Genomic DNA, 22,469 nt, shown 5'->3' with positions numbered 1-22,469 from the left:
TAGACTCAGTCAGATTTATTGATATGAGAGTTGTTCTGTCCCAAGTGGGGTGAATGCCGTCTCTCTTATGCCATGAACTACTACAGACTATTATTTTTTTAGTCACTGTTCCATTATCTTTAACTGTGACGGTTATTGCCACTATTCATTTCAACCCCAACCGGACCGTCATTCACTGCCTACCAAGAGCCTGGGTCTGTCCGAGGTTTCTTCCTAAAAGGGAGTTTTTCCTTGCCACTGTCGCACTGTTGCTTGCTCTGGAGGGAACTACTAGAACTTATAAATTATGTGGTCTAGTGTGGTCTAGACCTACTCTATCTGTAAAGTGTCTCGAGATAACTCTTGTTATGAATTGATACTATTAATAAAATTAAATTGAATTAGTCAGACCATTATTTTCCCAGAATGCACTCCAGTTATTCACACAGCCCACGTCACTAACTGGGCACCATCGGTTGAAGGGTGATATGTGGCTGTACGTTTCATCACTGGTCAAGTTTAGCAGGGTTCCAGATAAAACTACTGAGTCCGACATTGTTTTTGCATATGCACAAAGTGACTTAACATTACTTTTAGGGATCTCCGATTTACGTAATCAGGTATCATTACTGTATTTACGGTTATTTTTAGCCAGTAGCTTTAGATGGGATTCTGCATCGCCCGCTCTGGCCCCAGGGACACACACGACCTCAGCCACTGAAGCCACCAGCCTCACATATCGCAGTATAGACCTCCCAATAGCCAAAATTGGCTTGTCAGCGGGTGTATCAATGAGTGGGGAGAAACTGTTGACACTGTTATGTTACGGAAAAAGTTGTGGTTGGGCTTACATTTCTGTGACACACGAGAAGAACAGGACGGTTAGGATTAGGAAAAGGATGAAGGTGGGTTTACGTTTCCATGACACGCGGGAATAACGGGACAGTTTAGTTTGGAAAAAGGTTGTGGTTGGCCTATGCTTCCATGACACGAAGGAATAATGGTATGGTTAAAGAAGAAAGCAACTTTAGAAAAGGTGCCACGCAGGAGACGAACCCCGGTCTCCTGGGTAAAATTCCTGTGTTTGACCCATCCGCCACCCCAACCAACCTCCCTCTGCAGAATTTCTGCCTTACATACTACTCGCTAAACCCAAACAAACACACTAAAGGGCAACTTTTTCGTCCCTTCAGATGCTGACAGCCACTGTCTAAACGTCCGTATTTTACGAGTTTGTAGTGAGAATGAGTTGCCTGGGTTATCTCTCTGCACATACTGAGGCAATTGTTATGGAACACAGCGCAAGTTAAAATGAGCCCACTTCAGACAGTTGATTCTTGATGAGACAAGTACAACATACAACTACTTGCAATGTGCCGTACTGCAATGTTCCTAAACCTGCCAGTTTACACCAATGCGACAAGACAAGTCTCCAAAGCAATGCCTTTCTGTACTTCTGTTCTAAATCTTGACTTTTTCAGGCTTTTTTGGAGCTGGATATATTTGTAGCGTCTTAAAATATGAATGAGGATAGAGATAGTAGAAAACCATTTTATTTCTGTGATTCACTGCTTTGTTTTAACGCTGCTTCAGTCTTTCTATCCCGCTCCACCCCATACCAGGCTCGTGGGTGCTCATTGAGCCTCCATCTAGCTCTGCCATTTTATGACATGCAAATAAAATGCATTATGGATCATTTCTATATTTTGTAGCTGACTTTACCAGATGACTTTCCTATTGGCTGTTGAACCCATAGACAATGGACCAACAGATCCCGTTGTTCTGAACCAGTTCTGGAGACCAGTGAAGTATATTAGAAGCACTTTTCCAGTGATGGCTGAGCATTACTTTGCTGCCTCCAACTGAGCTTGACGAGGTAGATGTTACGTGAGCAACGTGTCTGAAAGTTGTCTTCAGGTAGCTGTGCCAAGAGAAATCTCAATCATTTCCAATCTTGCAGAGACGGAGAGCATAGGTATATGTTAGGAGATAACATAGGCACAGGTTAATTATTTCTAACTAAAATTCCAGTTAACATTAGTAATTGAAACTAAACAGCTAATGTAAGTCTAAACTGTTTGTGAGCTTAACCTGTACTATACAGTAATTCCTCTACTGTGCGACAAGTTGCTTGGTTATGACACAATCGTTTGCCAATTTTTCAAAAACGTCTGTTATCTGTTTTTACATTGTCGTGTTTCTTTAGAAATATAACAACGGAAAAATAGAGTATTTACACGCATCAGATGTAAAGTTATTCAATGTCAAATGGAATGGTAACGGCGGGTGATAGCTTGGTAACATCAAAATGGCTCCATAGGAAGCTTTGCTTAGAGAGGAGAGGCGTACCCCCTTGTTGGCAACAGATGACGTCCCTTACATTCTAAAACCAGCCAATGGCAACTTGACAAGCTGAGTAGCAGGCGACGCCATCAGCTGGCTTGAGTCGAGCTAAGACAGGCCAGTTAAGACTGCTGCAACTTTTACCAGCAGTGTTCCTTTCTTTCTAAATCTTTGGTCTGAACTGGACTTTAGCTTACACTAACAACTAGCACAGGCTATTTCTTTTGCTTAACACAGAAGAAAGGCACACAATAACACAAACAAACAAACTGATTCAGACAGAAATTGACCAGCAACTTAGCAATCGAGGTAGCGTTAGAACAGAACTTTGTTTTCTACAAGGCAAAATTACTGTTTTGTCAGTGGAGTCTGGTGGCTTTAAGGGGAGCATAAATAAATGCTTCAGTTTCTAACCCGTTCTCACTCCCAACTCGTAAAATACTGATGCGTGGTCAGTGACTCTCAGCGTCAGATACCTTTTAGCGCCTGTATGGAAAGCTTGACCGTGACACTGTGAGAAGACTTATCATTAAGAGCGACAAGGGTAGCGAGTAAAAGTTTGAATAAGGAGGTTGGGTGGGGTGGTGGACGGGTCAAACAACACAGGACTTCCAACCAAGAGACCAATAGTTCTGACCCAAAGCATCAAAAGTGATGCCAAGAGTCCCTGCCAAAGCGTGTCTGAATATGACGCTAAAGCAGACTTTTTGCGTCAATAACAAACGCCAAAGGCACCTGGGATGAAGTGACAATGAATGAGAATGTGTTGCAGTTTTCTGACCATAAGGGTGGTCTGACGGCAAGGTAATGTGGTTAAAATATTCTAAATATAGCATATACTTAATTGGATACTTCCCACTACTTGAACTTTGCAGCACCAGCTGTCAGTTTGTTAGTCTTTTTAGCACTGCTATGAACCAATCAGGTTGCTTGATTTGAGCTTCCCATATTAAAAATGTACATAACCTATTTGGAATAAATTTGGCACTTATTGTGCTTGCATCCACCTACGCTGAGCCATGAATCGTTATTTAAAATCTTACATATAAACATGGTTACTATTTGACCACTCACTGCTAATAGCTTGTGTAAGTTGCATTCCTCATTCACACGTTCCTGTGACTTTGTCCATCTCCAGTAAGTATCTGTGTATGTCAGCCTGTGTCTTTGAGCTCTTCCCTGCCCCCCCCTCGCCTGGAAGAGTGTGTGCAATTATTTATATCTCAAATCTGGCATCAGGTTGCCTCCCCCTTTACCTCTGCCTCAATGGACTTTTGCAGATGCTGCCATGTACATACTTAATGGGGATGGGGGATGTTGGCCACTTTGTCTTGCCTAATCTAGGCGGTGGTAGGAGGGGGAGTGCTCAGGGACCTCTGGTCTGAATTGGGCCCTGTTGGGGCTCAAGGTTGTTGGTAGGGGATCAAATGGAATAAGACAGGAAGCAAGTGAGAGCTAACACAATAAACTAAAATGCTAATAAGAAGTAAGAAGGAGGGGATTAATTAAAAAAAACATGTTAGAGGAAAGATGGAGAAAACAAGGGGTACAAATTCAAGGAATGCTGAACAAAATGGGGAGAAGAGGAAAAGGGGGATAAGACAAAAAAAGACAGGAGGGGTTTGGTTTTAGATTAGGAAGTTTGAAAAATATAGAGTAAAGGACATAACGAATTGCAGAAGAGGAGAAGAAAGAAAACATGAGGGAAGTAAGATGTTGTGTACAAAAATTGAAGGTAGCTTTGTGGAGAAGACAGAAATAATGGAAAGAGAAAATAGAGGAGGGATGATTGAGCGGAAAGAATATACTTGAAGAAGAGGAAGAAAATAAAAGGAAGGTAGAGGTGAAACTTATGTTGGTAGTATTGCAATGGGAGAAAAGGCCAGGACAGTGCAATGGGAGAAAAGGCCAGGACAGTGCAAAGGCAGAAAAGTGGCAGGAGAAAAATAGGAGGGTTAGTAAAAAGCAGCAGTAACTACAAAGCAAAGAGTCAAGTGAACTGGAGACCTGAAGGTAAACTATAGCAAAGTGTATCAAGGATGTGAAATGATATCGAGAAAAATTCTTCACACACTCACATACTTGCACTCTGGATCTCATGTGGTATTGTCTGTAGGGGAATCAGCAGCAGTCCCAGGTAGCTGGTAGATGTGGCCTGGAGCCAGTGAAGGAGGATTCCTTATTGACAGGTAGAGGTGGGACAGGAGCATTTTCAAACCAGAAGCAACTATACACCTGGTATTATCATTATTAGTGTCAATGACAAACTTGCCACACAATTTGGTTTGCAGTGGATTGCCCCTGACTTCAGTTGCCGTACTCTAAGTTGGGGTTTTATTGTGAAGGGTAGAAATGGAAGAAGTGAAGCATGTTGTCACCATGGAGGTGTTATAATGTTTATAGGTTTTTACGAAGGGAGTTAATAATAGTGTGTTAGCTGTGTTAATTCAAGCTAATTAAGGTTGCGGAGCCTCTGTGTTTTTATCCAAAAGTTTGCACACATTAGCTCAGAGGGCTAACTTGGCTACTTTAAAATTCCTTCCTTTGAGACTGTTTATAGCCATACATAAAGTCCATCTGACGTATTGCACGTGCACATGCATACGTACAATAGCATGCTGCATGTAATATTATTGTGCATGGATGCTGCTTTCTTATGCCGTCTTTACATGCGACATCCCACTGCTGTCCACCCTGTGATAAGAATTGCATGCATGCAAAAATATGGCGTGCAAATTAGTTGTTTTTTTTTGTCCCATCTATTGCTTTAATGCGCTCTACGGACATTATGCAAATGTGTCAATACTGCTATATAGTAGAGCAACAACGTTGATCAGACACATTCCTGTCAAATTAAGGAGGGCGTTTTTGTGAAAAGTAAAAGAAAAACCCCATTTATCAGGTTTCTAAATGTTATTCTACAGGGGAAAATCATAGCAAAAACAATGACAGAATAATTAAAAAAAATTGTAATCACAATGTTTGTGGTTCTAATGTTAAGAAGCCCAAGTTAGTGACCTTTACTCTTTGAAGCAAGAGGAATTGTTTGCATAGGTTTTAGTGGGCTGTAGTGCTTCATATGTTAATTATGCATTGCATGCATAATATACCTACCATACATAAACGTGTATGCACACAGGCTTCCACTGTGCTTCAATAAGCAATAATAACTTCTTTCACTTTTTTATCAGTGCAGCACTATGCTAAATAAACATATAGTCAGGACTGCTGATATGTGTGCCAAGAAAGAGCAGCTTTATTAGGTTGCCGTTCACAGCGGTGTGTGGGTGTGCACGTGAGTGTGTTAATACTGGAGGGAAGGTTAGTGAGCATAATTGAATCATATTACTTCCTACACATGGCTTGTCAGGCCCTTTTTATGACTTGGAGTTAATCCGTAAGGATGCTTAACATTGATTTAGCCATGCATTGATAAGTTACGCCAGGATGCAGAATGTCAAAAAGCTCTCTGAACATTAATATCGCAAAACAAACATTTGGTATTAAAAAAGGAGGGTTACCTTAAACAACTCTTTGTCAACCACTGCAAAGCTGCTGTCTCAAAGCACAATGGACCCAAAAGCAAGACTCAGAGCAGAGGGTAAAAGGTAGTGGAGCTTTATTGTACTATTGTACAATCACAGACAAAGGTAAAATTGACAGGCAAAAGATGTGGTCAAAATACGGGCTGTGTACAAGGTGTACAAAAACACTATGAAGGTAACACGAGGGATAACGCTGGAGAGTAAGATACACAAGGTACCACAACAATCTGGCAAATGACAAAGGAAACAAGGTGAGTGTACAGTATATGCACTGGGACAGGGGCAGACGATTACACACAGGTGACACACATTCAGGAAGGGAAGGTAATAACTAGGGATGAGCCGAATACTCTGCTGAAACGAGTATCCGGTACGGATAAAGCACTTTTGCCGAGTACAAGTATAATACGAGTAATACGAGTCAATATCCGTGCTTGGATTGAATAAGTCTCCACTGACTGTGTCTCCATTCTGTGATAGGCTAGTCAAAGTGCTAGTCACAGCGCCTCTCCCCTACACTATTCTGTGATAGGCTAGTCCCAGCGCCCCTCCCTACACACAAAGATTCCTCCTGTTGTTGTGTCCCACCGGCCCTGCTCACACACGCTCAGGACACGGAGAAGTGAACAGCTCTCTTCTCAGGTCCGCGGGCTTTTCTGTTAACATTTAGGGTTTCTTCAGCTTCAGGTTTTGTTTTATACTTCGGTTCAAACTAGTACTTAGCAACCAGGAGACTTCTGGTAAGCGTGGGGTTTGTTCAGACATATTGCTTGGTAGAATGGGACTCGGGTTGCATAGCTGCCGTCTGAGTTTTTTTTGTTTTTTTAAACTGCCTGCTGGCTCTAACCAGTTTTTTTGAGTGTCTGAAACTTTCTTGCTGTGTTTTATAAAAATAAAATAAAAGGCAGTTGCGGTATAAATAAATAATATTACAAATTAAGTTACACACACAAACACATTCCAACCCCCCGCCCCCCCTCTCTCTCTGTTTCTCTCTCTCTCTCTCTCTCTCTCTCTCTCTCTCTCTCTCTCTCTCTCTCTCTCTCTCTCTGTCTCTCTCTCTGTATCTCTTACTCACTCATAGACACACACACTTACACATACCTGTGAAAATAAAAAAGAACCCCACCCCAAAAAAATGATTAAGAGTTAAAAAAAAGTTATATTATTGAGTATGGAAACTCTTTTTCATTACAATTTACTTAATAATTGCAACCCATTGTTGTATTTATTGTTGCAAAACTTGTTATATACTGTAGGCCTATATAGTTCGTTTGTTACCATGACAACACCACTGGTCTAAAGCTCAATGCTGATGCTGTCACGGAAAGTTTTCTAATCAGCAATAAATATAACAATTTCTGATCAACCCATATCAATTGCATGCTTAAAATAACATACCGGTTAAAGTCCCGCCCATTTCAAGACAACCCGACCCACTTCCGGGTTGAATCTGACCACTTCCGGGTTGGGCCCCGCCCAGTCCGAGTACGGATACGGATACAGATAATTCATGTGGTAAACAGATACAGATACAGATACAGATAATGTTGTACTCGCTCATCCCTAGTAATAACACAGGCGGGAAGGCAGACAAAGATGGGAAGTGACCTGAAACAGAAAGTGAGTGACAAAATAAAACAGGAAGTCAGGGAAACAAACAAACCATGTACTAAGCGTGGGAACTGAATGTGACAGCTGCTGTCTAATAAACAAATGCAAAAGAAATACAGCAGAAGCACTAACCCAAACCTGCTCAGTCTCTCTTCATCTAAGCTCTTTTTGTGAGATTGTATCATATAATGCAAGATAGATTTGCACCAGATTTGTCTCTACAGTATGTGTTGCCTGTCTTACCTAAACATTCCTGAACATGTAATAACACCAGGTTTCCTAGTGCTTATGATTATATTAAACAATATTACAAGGCTGTGGATTCTGCAGAAAGTGTGTAAATCTCTGCTGTAGTTAGCTAAGATGCTGTCCTAGACACATTAGTCTCCAGATGACTGGCTGGTAATAGAAAACCAAAGCAGCTCATCCATGGGCTTTTATTGGCCTTTAAGATTTTCATCAGCAGTTATTAATAACAGTGCTGACCAATCCACTGCTTGGCTTGATGAGCTGTGAAGTCTTTATTGGCTCCTTTGGATTGCTTGATGAAGAGCGGAAGACATTTCGGTTTCTGCTCAGTGTGCTACTGTAGTAGAAATGGCTCTGGATCGGCTGTACTTTTAATATTTTAGGCATTTAGCTGACAACAGTATCCAAGGTGCTGCTGTGAGTGAGGCTGTAGAATGAGCTTTGGTCAGGACAACAACCTACTCATGAATGTCAGCAAGACTAAAGATATGATAGTGGACTTTGGGAAGAAGCAGGGAAGGAACTACACCCCACTTAATATCAACAGGTTCTCAGTGGAAAGGGTGGACAGCCGGGACGTCACTAGGATTGAAAGACAGGGGGTGCTTAATCCCCAGGGTATTTGTAAGTTGCGTTTGCAAAATCTTTGCACTCACATCTTTTGTTACTGTATTAGCACTACACTTATAACAACCAGTCAACAAACCAAGATGTTAACAAGTAAAAAGTGGCTGATATATCCTCTTCTTCCATTTCTACTCTGTTCAACAAAAGTTACTGTTATGTTAGCTTTTAGACACATCAAAGCTGCATGGGGGAATTTACTTTGGCCAGACTTTGCTCCAGATAAGTTCTTTTGTAAGCAATGACTTAATAAATTCTGTCTGCTCATGTCAATGTATGATAAAGTAATAGCATACTATATCTAAAGAAAGAAAAAGAAAAAAAATAGGCATCACTGCATACTTTATCATGTAGGCTTTTGATACGGATCCGATTTTAAGTGGTTACTGTGTAAATACAATAACCTGATGGCGGAAGGAATAGAAGCTTTGGAGTAATGATTAGTGTATTTACAGTATGTACTGTATGTAGTATTGCTTTTATTTTATTTTCACACGTGTATCTGTTGGCATGTGCTCATCTTTAGCCTACATTTAGGTAACATCTACATATTTATTTAATTTATCACAGCCATTGAATGCAGAAAGTTAAATTGGTTGTAATATAGCTACCATATATAATAAATATAATTAAATAATTTAGTTTAGGCTACGCATAGTGCCTAGACCTGCCAACAAATGCTTATTGTTAGAAGAAAACAAAATAATCCTAGACCACTGCTGACCTCAATCACACCGCCCCCCTTAGAATCAGCTGCCCTTCCAATCTCTTGCTTTTCTTTCTCTCTGCTGAAATATCTTCCAATATCCATATTATCTGCTCAATGAATTGAAGGCTACAACGGTGCAATAGCCTTAACAGGGACCCTATGACATTTAGTTTTCAGTGACACAACATTCTATGGGGATTGACATTGTTTTAGAATAGGCCTACTAGAGATAGGCTGTATAATTGGCAAAGAATAAAGAGTTGTGATTAGCTTGCTAAGTTAACAATTTCTTGTATTTTGCTCGTTCACTCTGGCTAGACTATAGTTTTCCATAGCAATCCAAAATATTCCCTTTCCTTTACCTCAAGAAATTGTAGCTAAGGGTAAGCAGGTAATTAAAAACATCTTACAATTTTACTCTGTATCACTTTGTGTAATTAATCTTCCTTTCACCATTAGCGTGTGTATCGGCGTGTGTGGGCGGGAGGGGGCATAGCAAGTTCAGACCAAAGAGTAGACGAAACAAGACAAGATGAATCCTCCAATTACTTGCAACGCTCTGAAAGCTGCCAGTTCACACCAATGCACCGAGACGGTGAAAGAATTTAAGGACACAAATTTGTACTGTACATAAATACATTTTCTTCCTTAAAATACAGGGAACATAAGTATACACACCCCTATGTTAAATTCCCATAGAGGCAGGCACATTTTTTATTTTTAAGGCCAGTTATTTAATGGATCCAAGATACTATCCATCCTGACAAAGTTCCCTTGGCCTTTGGAATTAAAATAACCCCCCCACATCATCACATACCCTTCACCATATCTAGAGATTTGCATGGTGTTATTTCAGTTAGCTTAATAGCTGATTTTTGATTTGCATTGAGAGATGATTTTATGGAAAGTTCCCCATGCCAATCTCTAGGTAGGGTGAAGGGTATGTGATGATATGGGGTTAGTTTAATTCCAAAGGCCAAGGGAACTTTGTCAGGATGCCAAGTATCCCGGATCCTTGAATATCATTCATATCCATGAATATATATATATACACAGAGCAAAACATGTTTTTACAATACTCTTGTCAAAAATGTTTTTCTGCCCCAAACGCAACCATTGGCTTGGCTGCACCCACCAAATCCATGTCATGCCTTGCTGTTGCTGGTCTCGTGGGATTTGCTGACCAATATGCTCCGGCAGTGTCTGTGCACTGGATCCCAGCTGTGCCCCTGTGTCAGGCATTGGCACGTTCAGGGTTACAATACAATATTTATCCAAAACAATTATTCATGTTACAGTTTTTTTTAATAGCTAAACGACGAATGGGCACAACTGGAGCCACATGTGCAAAACTCGAAATACAGTCTGAACAGCAGCTGTTCTTGTGGACTAAACTCTAGTTCATTTTCCATTACAGTTTTTCAAATGTTCAAATGCTTATACTCTGCTGTTGAAACTGGTAACCACACATTCAAAACAGAATGGATTTTACTCAGGTGCGTTTCAAACACTGCTGATTGCAATTTCAGCTGAAAGCGTTAGCAGGTGTCTTGTTTCAGACTTGTTAGGCTGTGTAAATATTGTATACAGTGAAAGCTTAGAAGCCTTTTTTGGAAATAAACAAACACTAAATGACTTCAAGAGAAAACAGTGAACATGCGAAAACTGTGAACAGGTAAAAGGGCAAAGATACAAATATGTCCTGGTAAGATGTCTGAGGTTACATGCACAGCTATAAAAAAAAAAAAAAAAAAACGTGAAAAACACTACAGTGAAACTGTGCACTTACTGTTTTCCAGAAAGTAATGGAGGTGGAAGCTATGGAAACCCCACATTCATTTGTATTGCAGGTGCATGGCAAGAGAAGACATTGTGCTGTGGCCTTATGCTGAGAGAAGCAGGATTAGCCCCACAGTTCTTTAGTGTTGTCGCCAAAGTAATTAAATAAATTACTACAGACAAAACTAAGTTAAGTTTTGAAAAATACAATAACACCCTTGAGAGTTTTTTTGAAATACTACATTGGTGAATGAGACACATTTAACATTTTATATATAAAGTTACTATAATATTTATTTCGAACAGCAACATTGAAAATTACATAAAATTATGTAAACTATGGCAAAAATTAAAGTCACTTAACCTATATATTTTAGATATAATATATGTTATATATATAATACTGTTGTGGTTTGGGGTTTTTGGTTGGGTTCGTTTTCCCTTTTTCATCGGCCTCCTTGTGTTTTTGTCTGTTTTCTCTCTGGTCTTATGTTGCTGGTCCTGTCTTGTGTTTCTCTGTACCTGTTTGTTCTACTTCCTGTTTTATTTTTTGTCAGTCAGCTTCCTGTCTTGTCTTGTCTAGTCCAGCTTTACTTTGTTTGTCTGATTGTCCTGCCCCGCCCTAATGTGATTCACCTGACGTCTCACCTGTTCCTCATGACCTCGTTACCTTTTGTATTTAACCCCAGTGTTTCCTTTGTCTCTTGTCAGATCATTCTGGTTCGTTCGCCTGTCTGCACGTCAAGTTGTCGCAGTATTCCTGTTATTGTTCCCGTTTCCCTGCTTGTGGTGATTATATGTTTTTTGTCCTTTTTGGATGCTTGCCTTTTAGCCTTGTTTTGGACATTTTAGTTCCTTTGAGGCTTTCTTGTGTTTTGGACATTAAACTCCTGTTTGCCCCCATCTGCCTGTCTGCCGTCCTCCTTTCTGCTTTTGGGTCCAATCCTCACTACCCCCTAACATAATACTATACAATGTTTTAGGAATTATAATAAACTAATTAAACTTGTTTCTTTTCTAAAATGTATTTATTTTTTGTGGGTCAGTACTTGTCAATAGTCTTTTTTTATAAAAATGTGCTACATCGGGAAGCATATTTAATTGTGTATGAGACTCATTTACATAGTTTTAAGATGACAGAATGATCTTTCCTCTTTAGTTGACTTCACATTTTGTTTGGGTGGAGGCTGATGATCCCATTAAAGTTCTGTTAAACTTTGATGAGGTTCATGATATCATTAGCTGAAAGGGTTCATACAGAGGCAGCCCAAACATCCTATTATTCTTAATGCTCCACTTTTCCAGTCTTATTACCAATGGGTAGGCCTTTTCCCAGCGGACAGGTTGACATTTGACAGTATGAATAGTACACGTGTAAATGATTAAGTGAGTAATGATTCTGATTAACTGCTTCAGTTCAGGGTCCTTGTATTGTTCATGCTGGCTCACTGTTACACTGTCACGACTTACTGAGACACTTAGACAGAGCCATTGTTAATGTTTTTTTCCTAGTATGACAAGTCAAAATATCTTCTGTGAAAAAGGACTATTTGCACATAGCATCTTTCTGGCAGCACATTCCCATGAAACTAGAGGCCTCTATGTGCTCTCTTGCTACGTTTTTATCCTTTTCCTTTCCTTCCTTTCTTTCCTTTCCTCTCATGATTTCTTTCCCCTTCTCTCTTTTGCTTAAAAACACACCACACACACACACACACACACACACACACACACACACACACACACACACACACTCCCGGTGGATTACGTTTTGGTGCTCAGAGCCTCCCGGGAATGGAAAGTGATAAATACTGGGAAGTGAGCTACTGCTTTGAGAGAGAGTGGTTCTGAACACAGAAGGAGAGGAGGCAATAAATTGGTCTGGAGTGGGAGTGTACTGGGCACATCCAAGTCTCTAAAGATGACAGAGGGTGTAGATGTGTGTATGTGAGTGTGTGTAAAAGAGAGGGCCTACTTTAGGACCTCAGGTCTCCAAACACATCCATATACCCAACCCATATTTTCTTTTCCTCCTGTCCTTCTCTTCTTTCCATCAGCATCAGGTGAGCCAAGTGGGGTAGCAGACTGAGCAGTAATCTCTCTGTCTTTCTCTCTCTCTTTCTCTCCAACACACACACACACACACACACACACACACGCACGCACTAACAACCCATAGGGTGTTGACTGGGAGGCAAGCCTAGCAGACACACACTTGCCAAAAAAACAGGCCAGAACCAAGCCAACAGGCCATAACCGTGGTGTGTGTTGTGTGTGTGTTGTGTGTGTGTGTGTGTGTTGTGTGTGTGTGTGTGTGTGTGTGTGTGTGTGTGTGTGTGTGTGTGTGTGTGTGTGTGTGTCTGTGTCTGTGTGCGTGCACCACACTACTTAGAGTATTGGAATGTAAGATAGGCCCATTATAAGTGGAACCAGGAGAAACCAGCCAAATCCAGATCATGGCACAGAGGAAGAGATGGTGCAGTGAGGAAAAGTGGGATCTGGCTGAAGTGTATTTCAGAAACCCCAGAGGAGATCTTAATTTACTTGCTTTCCTTATTTAGATCTCATAATTTACTGCCATACACTGCAATCACATTTAGTATTATGGGTTACACTGTATTTTACATCTGCAGGCTGACATCTATCCATTCAGTCAGTGGCCTGTAGCTCGTGGATGCTGCTCATCTCTCATGGTTGGCTAAATAGAGGCTGCACTTGCGCCAAGGTGTTCAAAGTGGCTTATTTGAACTCTAAATGGTTTATTTCTCATTAAAACATGTATTCCTTCAGGTAAATTACTGTTTTGTTGGTTCAGTCAGGAGAGGACCTTCTAATTGTATTTCAGTGTATTTTATTCCAAAGTAGCTTAACTGTGTTTAGTGTGTTAGAGGTTAATATGTAATCCAAAATTATGTAGGGTTATCAATGTCATATTAGGTGTCTAAATAGATAGCAGAGTCAAAGACATAAAGTCAGCTTTGCAGACATTGTGTTATCATTTTTTAAATTCTTTTCCTTTTTATACTCTTATAACAGCAGCTCTGACATCAACTGCAGGCTTTACTGCAGGCTAAACAGGTACTCATGGCTCTATGGGACACAAACAGTCCTGTGACCTACAAAGTTATAAAACATCTAATCTTGCCATCTCTGACTTGCTGATAAGCTTCTGTTTCCCTCATTTGTTGTATTCTACAGCAGTGGGAAGTCCAATTTTTTTGCATTTTTATTTAATAAGGCAAAGGATAAAGGCCACTATAAACACAGACTATATAATGAAAATGCTAGACTTAATTTTATGAAAAGTAATTGTTTGTTTGTCTGATAATTTAGGAAAAGTATTGTGAAAGCAAACTGTTATAAGATTAGATGAGAGCAAACTTTACTGATTCACAGTAAGTCTTTTGAGCAGTAATATTTAAATTATTCAGTAAGAAAGAATACATGTTGGTAAGTATTTAAATACATGAAAATGGCATGAACATTGACAGTAGTAAAAGTCCTGAATGCTGATAAGAATTATATAGCTTCAATTCAAATACATCTTCAGTGTCTTACAAGCACTATACCAACAATAAGTGAAGAAGTGAGGTAGGATACAGAGGAACAAAGGGAATTCTAAAGAAGCAAAAGAAGTGAAACAGTAAGCCATAGCGAGGGGGTGTTGAAAAGGGACAAAAGTGTTAAAAAGGGACCAAGAGACCAAAAGAAAGATAAACAGAAAAGAAAGAATAGGCAGAGAGAAAAGAAAATGAGAAGAAGGGAAGGAATTTATTAAGGAGATATACTGGTTGTGAATGTGAACACCGTTGTTTACACGTCTGTTTTATTAGCAGTCTCTCACTGTTTGAAATATACGTACAGTATATACTGTATGTTTTATAATTTCCATTGATGGTGTACAGTGGTAAAATATGACTTGTGTTGTTTTTCAGAAACCAAGCCAGGAAGTGGTCTGTGCAAACCAGGAACCATTGCACTGTTTGGTAACGTGGTGTACAGCGGACTGCTCAACGAGCACTTTTGGCATTTTGGGGTTCCCCTCGTCACCAGACTGGTCAGTTCCTCCTGGCTTTTCCTCATTTAACTTGTCTTCCTAGCTTGTCTTACTAGATGTCATTATTCCCTATGCTCTATCTTTTTGCTTTAGCTGTTGGCTTGATGGGTGTTCTCTCAACCACACACACACACACACACACACACACACACACACACACACAGTGTAATTCTAACCCTAATCCTTAAACCAAGTCTTAACCCTCAAACACCCATTTAACATTTTGGCCCCACAAAGCTGTCGGGACCCCACAAGTATACTGGACACACACACACACACACACACACACACACACACACACAAACACTTATATTTCTGTCTGTCTTTGTGGTTTGGTTTACAATAGTACTAAGTAGTCCATGTTATGTGAATACATAAATTACATTAATGAAGTGTTTTAGAAAATATTGTAAAGTTGATAGAGGTTTCATTCATTAGCAAGACATCACCTAAAACCAAAATTGGTGTAATTGGTTTGCACCAGCTAAAGTACTATAGGCTAGATTTTGTTGTAGTAGGCTTAAAATTTCTGAAATGTGCCTCTTTCTGGGGGTGTTGAACAGATGTATGGCGCTCTTCTGGGTTATGGCTGGAGGCTGAAAGCTTTGTTTCTGTTTGTTTTTTACCCGCCCTATGAATAATGGATTGGGTTCTAGCATTAACACAAACTAATGCAATATTTGTTGTATTTCAATTAACTTTGAATTAGGCTGTAATCTCTTCCATGTCACTTGTTGATTGCATGGCTCTGTTTTATTGAACTGCTGATAAATGTTACATTTGATAGATATCGATGTTGTCTTCCCGTCAGGATACAGCTGAGGGTATTTGCTGGCTCAGTTTGATCACTCGCCCGTGAGTTTGTGAGACATAAACACATCCAGATGTGTCAGCTGATTTTGGTTCATGGGAAAATAATTGTTCTTTGCTTTGTTTGTATATATTTTTGTAAATATTTTAAATTCAAACAATTTATCACTGTTTGGAAATTGGAAACCAGATGTACTGTCAAATATTGAAGAGTAGCTTTCAGATGGTGTACTGGGAAATGTACAATATTTATTTTCAACATGGTGAATATTTAAACTGAAAATACCTATACAGCTGATATAATCAAAAATTATTATAAGCTACCTTGGCCATGTTTTATTTACAGTGATGCTTCATGACACACACACACACACACACACATATACACACACACACACACACGTACACACACGTACACACAGCTATTTTAAATGATTCAGGGCATTGGAGTGTCATGGAGTTGGAGCTCTATAACAAAGATACCGGAGTTAACAGCGGGTGTGTCCAAAGAGTAAGGTTATACTGTGCTGGCATTAACTTTTTTAATGACAAACTTGTTTGATTTAGCCTGTTATTGATAATGATGATGATGCTGTTCCTATTTGTTCTGTTTATATTGTTCCTGCATGAAAACCACCATGTTGAATCAAAGCATCATACTGTTCCTACATTGTTAACTAAACATACCAAATCAACTAGCATACATTTACGTTTGTATTACATGATCAGTTGCTTTGTTCTTTGTTCCCTGGCTTCGAACACATCACCCTGGAAGCCCTGGTCTCTCATAACGTGCATCTTCAGGATTCAATTTCTTACCAGTTGGCACTTGCAACCCCTTTGGTCCTCACTCGTGAGCCTTTTAGGATTGTGTCTTGACTCCAGGCAGTATTTGAAATACAGGGGAAAGATGTGAGCAACCCAGAAAGCCTCTTGTTTACTGTGTGTTGTTTTTTTATTGTTTCTAGGTCGAGGGTGGTTAAAAAAACATTGCACCAGTGAATACTTTTGTTTTTCTTTGATGACCCTGGCTTAATATTCTCTGTATCAAATGAAATGTATTGATTGTATATTTTTGTTGGTAGGCAGGCACATTCATGTATGCGTGTGCATGTGTAAAGTACCTCCCACCCCCGAAAAATTTGACTCCCGCAAAAAACATGTTGTAATTTGAACAATGACCACACAGGTGTTGTAAACCGGAGGGTTAGGGAAAGATAATTCAGTTCACCACCTTACACTGAAGTCAAATTTTGACAGCATGACATTTATTTGTAACAGAGTACTTCTACTGTAGAATTACAACCTTTACTCATATAAACAATCTAAAAACATGCATGAAGTCCTCTGAGTCTCTGGGGAAGCTTTGTCAAATATATATAGAAAATAACTCAGAAATGTGGTCAGGGACTTGGAGACAAAATTTACAACCAAAAGTCTGTGTCACACACTGGGGACATCGATATACATGGAGGTTGTAAGAAAAAAATAGCCTGGGCACCTAGGTAGCTCAACCTAGTAGAACGCACGCTTCAGCGTCTTCAGCTGTCCTGTAAAAATAAAGGCCTAAAACAACCAAAAAATATTCTATAACTAAAAAATAAGTCTCAAGTTGCATTAAGGGAAATGTAGGATCCTGTGTCTCAGCCTCACCTACTTCAATGTTGACTATTATTTTTATATGTATTTATTTGTTTTATTCATAAATTATGTTTCATGAGCTCCTTAAACTTTATAAGAGTTAGGTACTTAATCACTAGAGGGTTCCTTTCAAAAGTGAAAGCCCAATATACAGTATATCTTATAATATTCACACCTTGCCTCCAAGTTAATATAAAACTCTTCTAGTTGTATTCTATTGTAGGAGTCAGAAGGCTTTTTTTCTCTTTTAAGCCACTGACGTATCCCTTTATCTAAGGACGCGTTACTAATGTGTTAATTGAGCAAATTGAAAATGAATAAAGACAGATTAGGAGACGGACAGAGAGTGCGACAGCTGCACAGCACTCGCTCCACTGAGTTTATTGTGCACCAAGAACTGATGATGAAGGCAACTGCCTTAACACTAGGAAATATGTAAATGTGTGTGTGTGTATGTGTGTGTGTGTGTGTGTGTGTGTGTGTGTGTGTGTGTGTGTGTGTGTGTGTGTGTGTGTGTGTGTGTGTTGTGTGTGGTCAGTATGTACACTGTGCATGTGTATCTGAGCGTGATCCATGTCTGGCAGTTCCTAGTGGGCTAAGAAAAGACACATTGGTTCTTTGATACGCTTCTTTTTTCTTTTTCTTTTTTCGTCAAACATTTTTCCACTTATGTTTGTATGTATCTTGTGATATTCTGTATTTTTTTTTTTTTTTTACTAGTACAGTGCTTGTTCAAAATGTGTTTGGGAAAAGGCCGATTGCTTCTTGTAGCATTCTCCAGAACAAAATTTAACCTCAAAATTACTTTCAAAAGGACTCAAAAGCACTTAATATGCAACCAGCCTTCTACTGACTTACAGTGTTCTTTTATTTCAGAGGAAAACATCATGCTGCGACATTTAGAACGGGGCAGATTCGGAAATTAATTACAAAACATCACAATTAAAATGTGGAGAAAGCCGCGGCAGTGGTGCCGCTGCAAAATAGCCTCGGGATGGAACTTGTTTTGGTAGAATATTTGTACATTCCAAAGTTGTTTTAGTTGTGCAACAGAAAACTCAGATTGGACACATAGTCTAGCTAGCTGTCTAGATTTACCCTGCACAGATCTGAGGACCAGTTAAACATAGTCTGAGTTTAGAATGCCATCACAACAAAAGTAGAAGGTGGCGGACATTTAGCTGAAAAGAGGGACATCTGGCGGATTTTCTGGGAGCACCGGAACAATCCTGGAACGTCGTGGATATAGACTATTATTAGAGACTATTATCAAACATACATGCAGTGCTCTTACTTACCTTATCCTTGACAATTAGTCTAATCTCTCCATAAGGAGCCTGGCAATATTTCTCCCCTTTTCCTCACTTAACAGGCGGAAGGTACATGTCAACCCGGTCTCACGCTAGTTTGTGAAGTAGTCACGTTATTTTGATTTATATTTTTCTTTTTTATTTTGTGTACATTTCACGAACTGCCATGACACTGGGGGACGCAACAATGGGGAAATGAAACGCCACGCGTGGGACGGTGACAAAACCTTGCGCCGGGACACGATCTGCAGTCTCTGTGGCACGCAACAACGGGGAAATGAAACGCCACACGCCGGGCACAACTACGGGACGTGGTTATGAAAAAAAGGACGAGGAAAGGAACCGTCACAAGCAGGTCATGCCGACAACATTGGGATGGTTGTGGTCAGGAAAAGAATAGGGAAGGAACTACACGTGGGACGCAATCCCCGGTCTCTGGGGTGAAAGCCCTGTGTTGTTTGAGCTCTCCACCATCGCAACCAACCTCCCTGTGTGGATTTTCGGCTTTTTAATTCTACTCGCTACCGTAATCGTTCTGTGATCACGAAATAGGCTTGTCATTACGATACATGATTTCAAAATTTGTAATCAACACATGAAAATAACAACATTAACGTGACCTGTACACAGATCAATAGATTAAATAACGTGACCGTTTCACAAACTGCCATGAGACTGGGCTGTACGTGTAGGGTTTACCGAGGGGTTGAGTGCTGTATAGAAGACTTACAGCAGCCTCATTGTGTGTGTGTGTGGTGTGTGTGTGTGTGTGTGTGTGTGTGTGTGTGTGTGTGTGTGTCTCTCTGCATGTTTTTGGGACAAGAATATTGACTCATTATAAAATATACTTCTGAAAAGCATTTTCCAGCGTTCTAAACCATGATCTGAACCAGAGAATGCAACTCATGGTTTAAACATGTTGATAACGTATGCAGTTTGGTTAGGTGTTGGCATAAAAACTATGTGGTTATGTTTAGGCACGGAAGGGAATTAGTCAGGTTTAGAAAAAGACTGTAGTTTAAGTTCAAATCAATGTAGCTGCTACGTAACTACACTTAGGGTTACGCATGTGACGCAGAAAATTACATTGTTCCATTTGTTCAGTTTGTTACAAAAAGAGGTATAAACAATAATGCTCATTTTTATTTTCCATCAGGACATAAACCCCGGTCTCCTGGGTTAAAATTCTGTGTTTGTTTGACCCATCCACCACCCCAATCCACTTCCTCCTTATGTTGAATTTTGAGGTCTTCTTACTTCCTGCTAGCGTCCGTCATAATTACTACGCACACTAGATGGGGCCGCCACTATAAAGATATATATGAGCCACAATTGCTGCTTGAACAAACAACTTATGTGGCTATTTAGGGGAGGAGAGTCTCTTTAGATGGATTGTATAGACACACACACCAATGTAGTATTTTATGTCTCTAAGTGCTTAAAATGTCAGTGTCAGCTAGTGTGTTATTTATCATTTCATTCTTCTGATTGGTTAGTTTTTACATAACATGGCTCCTAAATTTCTGAAACCGTCAGAATTTTGACACATCCTGTGTTTAGTCTCTCTGAATCAGCCTCACAGTGATATCTAGGTCACATATTTTTTGCATGGTCTTCTTCTGTTGATTATGTGCCTTGAACAAACACTTTACCCCATTCCCTCCTTTTTCTTTGCCTCTGTCCCAAAGAGAAGCCAGTATTGTTCCCAGATATGCCCAAGGTACTTTAGAGGAAAAGAAAGAAAGGGGGAATACCAATATGCTCACTAACACACCGGTTATTAAGATACATACTGGTACAAATGCACAATAAGAGGGCAAAGCAAACAGTGATGGAGCCAAAGCAGCCTGCTGAGTTCTTCCAGGTAAAAGATTGCTTGGTGTGCCTGGCAGCAAACAGCGAGTCAATGCGAGGAACTCCTGTAGTAGGATTGAGATCAGGTGGAGCTGGCAACACTGCTCTCTGAAAATGTGATAGAGGGCTGCTGACAGCACAGAAAGCCAGACTGTAAGCACCAGACTGAGGGGGCTCATCCAGGAGAGTTTAAATATGTGTATGTGTGCACACGTTGCTGCATTCCAAAAATCCCACTGCAAAATTCCCAGCCCATAGGTTGTAATTATAACCTTTCTGCATTCAACTGAATTGCCATTGTTGCTTCAGATTGTAATAATCAGTGTGAAATAGTGAATTAAGATGTTATGCCTTGTGAGTATGCAGATTTGTTGCCCATGCTGTTTAGTTTGTTTTTAGGAAATTTCTGATATTCTTCAGATTTTCTTTGAAATATTCACACTATTTCTTTTTCAATTTAGTAACTAATAATTTTGTTTGTTTGGATCCCCTTTACAGCAGCTATTCTTTCTGGGGTCCATATACTACACTGTGACAATACAAATAAAAACTGCTTAAACACAATGACATAATGATTATTACAATTTCAACTTAAATGGACATTCACTGAATAAGAACATGAATATTCATATCAATCAAAAAATACAACATTAAAGACAATATAGCCTCAAGCGGCAATTCGCAGGTTCAAACCTTTTTTCTCAATTTCAAAGAAATTTCACACATGTAGTTCAACGTTGTTATAAAACATATCCTGCAAGCTTTGTAACGATTGGACAAACGGTGCACTGTTTAAAATGCTGAAACTGATTTGTCAATAACGTTTATTTTCAATTCAGCGAAATATGTAGCTCAGTCCAGCTCACGGCAATTTGAGAAGACGACCAACACAAAATCAATTGCCATTAAAGCAGCAAGCTGCGATTCCAAACTCAAATCTTGATTTGTGTCATTCCACGTCCAGGTATTGTGCATTTAAAGCGCCCCCTAGTGGTCGAAGTTTTGTGTTGACTCGACAAACATTTAGTAATTTCTAGCCTGATTTGCGCTATATCCCCTGCACTTTGTTTGCATTTAATTTCAATTGAATAACTTTAAAAGGCATGGAAGTATTATTGGACTATCCTAGGTTTGGTGAGATTGGAAAAGAAAGTGATTTGAAGAAATTGTGAAGCCACTCACCTACCACTTTTAGCACCCCTAGTGGTGAAAAAAAACGGGGGTAGCCGAAAAATTTTGGAGAAATTTTAATTGTTTTATTTTTTCCCCTGTTTTTTTTTTTATTAAAAAAGAAAAAGGGAAATTTTTAAAAAGATGAATAAATACTCATTTAAATCTTTCTAGACTCTGCATTTATTTTGTTAGGGGGTGATCCAGAAAAAAAAATAAAAAAAAGGATTTTTTTAAATGTGAACCATTCTTTTTTAAATTTAATCTTTACAATGTTTTGGGGAGGAAATTTTGGTAAAATAGGGGGGGTTGAGGGACCAGTTTATATAATAATCCAACCAGGTAAGTGAAGGCAATGATGAATGTTGTTACTCTAAATTTCGGTTGTGGTCGATAGGGGGCCCAGCTCGTTTTTTTATAAATTTGTCAACCTGCATTCCGGCACTACAACAAACCCTAGTACCCAGATCAATAAATCGGGGGAAATGACCTAAAGCACGAACTTCTGTAGTAGATTATTTCTTGTTTGGCTTTGGGGCTCCTAAACGAAACTTAGTTGGGACGACAGACCCCCTTTTTTTTCTTATGCTAACTATATTATTTGGCCTGGGGGTAGCACTTTCTGCTTGTTTCTTTAGGCAAACTATATAGCTATGCCTGCTGTAGCTTCACTGACTACCCATCCAAACTATGCGCATCACTGTGTCAACAGCAACTGCTGCCTACAGTACTTTTCTACACACGGAGAGCCTCACTTCCCATGACAAACCACGTCGGACTAAGGT

At 39.6% G+C, this 22,469-nt stretch overlaps 1 protein-coding gene across 6 annotated transcripts in view; it reads left to right on the top strand.

Moving 5' to 3' along the window:
- The window catches only part of LOC116704612 (RNA binding protein fox-1 homolog 3-like), a 751,296-nt gene that overhangs the window by 472,000 nt on the left and 256,827 nt on the right, over window positions 1-22,469 (top strand). For all 6 annotated transcript variants that reach the window (XM_032540217.1, XM_032540219.1, XM_032540215.1 and 3 more), the window contains exon 5: window positions 14,778-14,899. In XM_032540217.1, coding sequence (XP_032396108.1) covers window positions 14,778-14,899 — 122 coding nt within the window. The remainder of the gene's footprint in view (window positions 1-14,777; window positions 14,900-22,469) is intronic.

Source organism: Etheostoma spectabile, chromosome 16 (assembly GCF_008692095.1).
Source record: "Etheostoma spectabile isolate EspeVRDwgs_2016 chromosome 16, UIUC_Espe_1.0, whole genome shotgun sequence".
Taxonomy (NCBI): domain Eukaryota; kingdom Metazoa; phylum Chordata; class Actinopteri; order Perciformes; family Percidae; genus Etheostoma; species Etheostoma spectabile.
Note: the sequence above shows the minus strand (reverse complement) of the source record. Positions and strands in the feature narration are given on the sequence as shown.